The 6,000-nt window shown below is 38.8% G+C and overlaps 1 protein-coding gene across 1 annotated transcript in view; it reads left to right on the forward strand.

The window, feature by feature from the left end:
* The window catches only part of ank2 (ankyrin 2), a 94,782-nt gene extending 92,726 nt beyond the window's left edge, over nucleotides 1–2,056 (forward strand). Inside the window, exons 48-49 of the mRNA XM_022747803.1 lie at nucleotides 184–372; nucleotides 1,953–2,056. Of these exons, the coding sequence (XP_022603524.1) occupies nucleotides 184–372; nucleotides 1,953–1,967 (204 nt within the window). The 3' untranslated portion in view covers nucleotides 1,968–2,056. The remainder of the gene's footprint in view (nucleotides 1–183; nucleotides 373–1,952) is intronic.
* Nucleotides 2,057–6,000: the final 3,944 nt, after the last annotated feature.

Here is a 6,000-nt window from a genome sequence, read left to right on the forward strand (position 1 = left end):
ATTAACCAAAGTATCGGACTAGGTAGATTTTGACCTGATGTCATTGTAGTTCATGTGGTCACTGTTGAAACCTTTCACTCTGAACCAGTGACGTCCACCTGCTGGTGTCCTTACAAACCTCAAAGTACACAACATATAGCACATAACACCTGGTCCGTTCACATTTTGTCGTTTTCTCTCCAGCTGACCTTCTCTGAGCCCCTGGCCCTGTGCTCCACCGCAGCATCAGAGTTTGAGATGGAGCCAGTGCAGGGTCGAAAGGTCAGCAAGGTTGTCAAGACGACAGTGGTGAGAGGCGAGAGGATGGAGAAACAGACGGGAGACCCCTCGCTGGCTGCAGATCTCCCCTCAGCCAGAGAGGACTTTGAGAAGGTCAGTGTGTCCAAACTAGAAAGAAATATTCTATCAAGAGGTGGTTTCATGCTTTTAGCAGGTATTTTGAATATGAACTGTTCGGGGGGTATGCAGCTGTATCTTTACAAGCGCTTCCACTACGTGCTAACATCTGTTTTTTAAAATTAGTCAGCTACTACTGTTAAACTTCTGAGGTTTTCATTGTTTGTCTGTCATTTCTCCTCCTCCATTCTTTCCCCTCCAGGCTTTGAGTTATGCTGGAGGCTTTGGGAAAGCTCTCCTGCCTCATGTAGTAGAGAAAGAGATTGTGCAGGATGACGGTTCTGTGGTTAGAAGGTTGGACTTCAGCATGAGAGTGTGAAATGACCATAAAGACACGGGTGTTTATTAAGATCCTGGTGGTTATTTATTAGCATTTAACATGGCAGCATGGTGTGATTCCACTCTCCTAACTTGTAGCTTCTTGATTTTGACTCATACTCTTCAGGGTAAGTGGTAATTAGAAGACTGCTCTTTACAATCAAAGTATTTTTGTAGTTTTGGTCATTGTTCATTCTTATTCATTCTAATATTTTTAAACGTTCGGAAATTTCATATTGTACACATAGTGGCTGTAAACAAGCCCCCAGTTTCGGTATATCACTATCGCTTCTCTTCATTATCCATTCGATATTCTACTTACTGGTTTAACCCCTCATCCTAAAAGTGTGTGAACATGCAGCTGCGCAGTGAACAGTTATGACATGTTGCTGCTTCATAAGCAATAAACCAGTGAATAAAATGTTTTCATAACCGATGACCAAAACTATGAAAATACAGCCCAGGTTGAAAGATGGATTTGATCAGATACATTTAATGTGGGTTGAGTTGCATGGTGTGTGTTTTGATTGTTCTCTCTTAACCTGTTCACTGTGCTCATTTGGTTTTGGGTCACGTTTAAATATCAATTTAGCTCATACTAAATATATGTAAATTCAAAATTTGTGAAAAATTACATTGTGAAAAAAAATACTGCTTGAGTAAAGGAAATGATCTTTTATTGTGAAAATTAGCAGGATAATATAAAATTTCATAAACATGCATTTTGATTGTTAAAAAAGAACGAAGTGTAAAAATATATAATTATGATATTTGACAACAAAACACACAAAAACAAAAGGTTTAACAAGGATTGAACAACTAACCCCAAAATAAATTAAACTAACTATAATTAGATTTAATTAATAAAAAAACATAAAATGAAGATAAAAACAGTAAAAAGTATTTCTTCATGAACATATGACATAATTTGACAGGATTTATTTGAAGATGTCCTATTTATGTATGTAATTTGAACATTTGAACCTGGAAGTATTTATTCATTTTCAAACAAAATAGTTTCACACATCATGCACACAAATGGAAAATAGAATTTCAATTTGATGGAAAATATAAAATTTATATCTTGCTGTCCCTGGACCTCCACAGGAGAGTATTGAACTGCAGACGTTAGTAGCCCAGGTAACCCCTGACAGAGTGAACCCAGAGGATGACAAGTATCTGGTCAGTGAACACTCAGGTACCTGGATGTGACGTCAGCTTCTTTGTTCTTCCTGCAGAAGCCAGATGCGTAAGTCACGAACCCAGAAGAGGACTGTGGTGAGGGATGCCCAGGGGAAGCACGTGCACCTGGAGCGTGTGGATGACACCCCAGACGCCCTGCAGCCCGATGCCCTGCAGCAGCACCTGCACCGACTGCTCCAGCGCTACTGTGAGGATGACTTGGAGAAGGAAGATGAGGAGGAGGAGGAAGAAGGAGATGAGGAGGAGGAGGAGGAGGAGGAGGAGGAGGAGGAGAGCTTAAACTGAGTAGCTGCTTCCACAGATCCTCTCCCTACATTTTCCACTGAAGCCTTTGGTGACGTACGCTTCCTCAGCTCCCCTCCTGTTGTCTTTGCTGATCACTGGACTCTTTCCCTTCTTTTTGTCAGATAATGGAACAGTATTTTGTGCTTTAACACTCTTCCTTCCTTCACATTGTGTTTGATTTGCTCTTTTTGTGACCAAAGATAGCACCCTTTGTTTTTTGCGGGATTATATTTTCGGTGTTTCATGTCTTTTCACCTTTTGGCTGCTGTGGTGTGGTGACGGTTCGACACACCAGAGGTGGATCAAAATCATAGGGGGCATATGGGACATTTCGCCTCACGCACAGGCCTCTTCTTGAAGAACTCTTGTAAACATTTGTATATAGAGGAGATGAAAAAGTCATGCTTGGACCGGAAAAAAAGTCAAAAAATTTCAAAGCATTTAATACGTAGGTCCACCTAAACCTGCTGTACATGCACCGATTCAGCTGGAGAATGGCCACCGTACAGATGAGATTAATGTTACATGAAGGATAAATTGGGAGGAGTGAAAGTGTGTATCATCATGGACTCTTTTTAAAGCCAAACATCAACCTGCTGACCTGTTTACAAAGGCTGTGTGAGCACACCTTTTGTCTTCCCATGATGCATCTGCCCTTTTTTTTGTTCATGTGTCTGTCCTAACGTGTGTCATGATTTCACATTTGATCTGTCACAGAGCAGCCGCCTCTGTGTGTGTATATACAGTGTGTGTATTGAGAAAGAAAGTAGTGATGTGGAATGTTTCTGATCGAGCACTTAACCCGACTGTCCTTGTACCTGTAGCTCCTGTCATCTCTGTGTCACCCTCCACTTTCACATGTGCTGCTTCTCCTCATATTACTCTCTTCCATGAAGCCTTGTAAAGATAAGGTTGGCTGTATTTTTCTTAGTGTCAACAAATCCCGTGAAAAAGCCTGAACCAACAATGAATGTGCGTGTGTATCACAGATATATCGATATATCTTGTTCCTTTGTGCCATAGACCTCCACTTTTTCCCAAAACGATTACAAACAAATCAGTGAGCCGCACTGTCACACTGAGTGACATGTTCCTTCATCATCATGTTGTAATGGTGTAATATCAGTCCCAATTTTCAGCTTTTATTTGTCCTGATTCTTTAGTTAAAATGAGTTGAGCTGTATTAACTCAACGGTGTACAAACCTGCCTGTGAAAACAGTGGTGTAATGTCTTCTGTAGCTCTAGAGGAGCTTTCAAGTCTGATGATGTCATAGTGATGTCATCAGCATTATCTCAGCTTGGGCGCTGGAGCCGTGGAGACTGTAGATTTATACAAGACAGTCAGAGTTACAAACTGGAAGTGTGGAGTTTAAGAAACATGGGCATTTACCAGGCTTAGAGGGTATAAAGAAAGATGGTAACAAGTTGCATTGTGGGAAGTGGAGCCACCTTGGCCTCTGCTCTTTGATTGTGACTTTAACCATCACCATAAACAAATGAACCTTAGAACTACTTTCATTTTCTTCCTGCGTCTTTTCATCAAGAGTTCCTCTTTATAATTTACCTTTTCCTTTTCCCTTTGGCTCTTTTCTGGGAGAGCAGAAAAGATTTTAAAATTTAGTACAAAATTGTGGCTTTTCATTGTTTGTGTTATTTTTCATTCAATTTTCATATTTAGATTAAGTATAATTTCTATTTACTCCTGTTTGAGTAACATTTGTTGAAAACTACAGTGACCAGCTGTTTTAGAAAATGACAAAAGAACAAACAGAAACTTTATATTTGTGAGCTGGGTTTTTAAGACACAGAGCGGTGGTGTGGGGTGGAGGTGGAGTGGGGGGGCGGGTCAGGGGAGTCAGCCAGACTAACACATTTTTGGTTCCGGTCTTTTCATTACATTTGTTGACACTAGTGAAATACAGACTAATACCAGACTTATCCTTTAAGTTTGTAGCCGTCACACACAACATATAGATGCTTTGCTTTAATTGCTGTTGTTGGTTTGACTTCTTCTTGTTATCATTGCTCTGAGGATTGACACATCAACCTAAAGTCCAAGCAAAGACTTACTTCCACTGACTTCAGTTCTTATTCTGTACTTCCTCATTTATTTATTGCTGTCTGTTTGTGAGCCCTGTACACTCCAGCAGCTGAAGCTGAGTGTGTGTGTGTGTGTGTGTGTGTGTGTGTGTGTGTGTGTGTGTGTGTTGAATGTCTTCTAAACCTAAAAGTAAAGACAAACCAAGATGAAGTTCTTTTGATTTGAAAGTTGGCTGAAATGCTTTCAGACTGATGAAGTATGTTTGGTGACTTTATGTAACAATACAATCCTCACGTTGCCATTTAGTTTGAGTGTGATTCAATGGAAGAATAAAAGAAACGTCAAAAAGAGACCATTGATTTGATAAATGAGCATCTTGTTTCCATGGTGATAACAATATATACATATTAACAGTGCAAATATCTATGCGGGCATGTATGACTTTATCAAATTATTACTAAAAAATAAACCTGAAACGCTAACAAGGCATAGCAGCTGCAGTGTGTACATGGCAGAACAATAAAACTGTACATGTGTCAAATGTGAAGTGATGTTGTTCTTTCAGACAGAAGCTGAGAGCAGTCCAACTGGTGCTGACAGGAGGTGACTGAAGCGTTGGACAGAGCATGAATATGAGAAGAAAACATCTACAGAGCTTATAAAGAAAAAGGACCTACTTTAAACCCACTGTCAAATTTATAAGACCTCTACTGTATTTATAAAAGCAAAAAAAAAAAAAAGAGTTTCATTGAGCTCCACAATTTCGACTTCTCAAACCTGGACTTGATTAACAAGTAGATACCAGTAGAGTGTAAGTGTTTTAGTCAGTTGGATTTGTGAAAACAGGAAACAGACCAGGTTTACATCAGGTGTATACTTTGTATAGTGGTATAGTATAATTAGTTTGGCTTTGTTGAATCATTACTACCACTATTATCAGTGTCACCCTGGAATTTCATTCAATACGTTAAAAAAAGTGAATTTTCCAATTTGAACATGTATACAATCATATTAACAAGATTTTATAATTAGGAAACATTGTATTCCATAGTAATATTCATATTTGGTAATAACCTACACTGACTAGGATATTCTATCAAGAGTGATTTTTCTGCCACTTGAAAAGGCCTGCTTCTGAGAACTGCAATGAATCCTGGGAGTTTTTTGGGCCTAATGCACCTAATCAAGTGTGTTACAACCAAGACTTTTTACTTGAAGCAAATCTCTAAATTCTATTTATAGATGTTAGTGCCTATACCAGTCCATATGATACATTGTTGTTTTCTCAAAGCATATTATGAGTTTTATATTAATATTTGAACATTTCCTCATCTATTTGGCTGCAAATGCAACTTATACCTGATATAAACAGTCTAATGGCAAAGGTTGCGTTCACAGTATGTTAATGTGCAGTTGTTAAGTGTTAGGGTTCATAATCCAGTGTTTGAGGGGAAAAATAATTAGAAGTTTTAAGTTTTTCAGCAAGGTGTCCAACATGACTTTTGTGGGACAATCTATGGAACATTTGACTCAGACTGCCCCCCCTCAAAACCCATCTGGAGACTCACCATCAGCATAAAGAGAAAAAGTTGGAGGGCAGAGAAGTCATTGTTACAAGAGATTTTTAAAAAAAATTTTTGTGATCCTAAAATACTCCATGTTCACTGGATAGATAGGATAAGATAAAAAAAAATATATACAGTATGTGTATATACGCAGATATATTCAGATGTTGCAATTGTCTATTCATCAACAT

The sequence above is a fragment of the Seriola dumerili genome, unplaced genomic scaffold, assembly GCF_002260705.1.
Source record: "Seriola dumerili isolate Sdu_G_001 unplaced genomic scaffold, Sdu_1.0 BDQW01000111.1, whole genome shotgun sequence".
NCBI classification, from domain to species: Eukaryota; Metazoa; Chordata; class Actinopteri; order Carangiformes; family Carangidae; genus Seriola; species Seriola dumerili.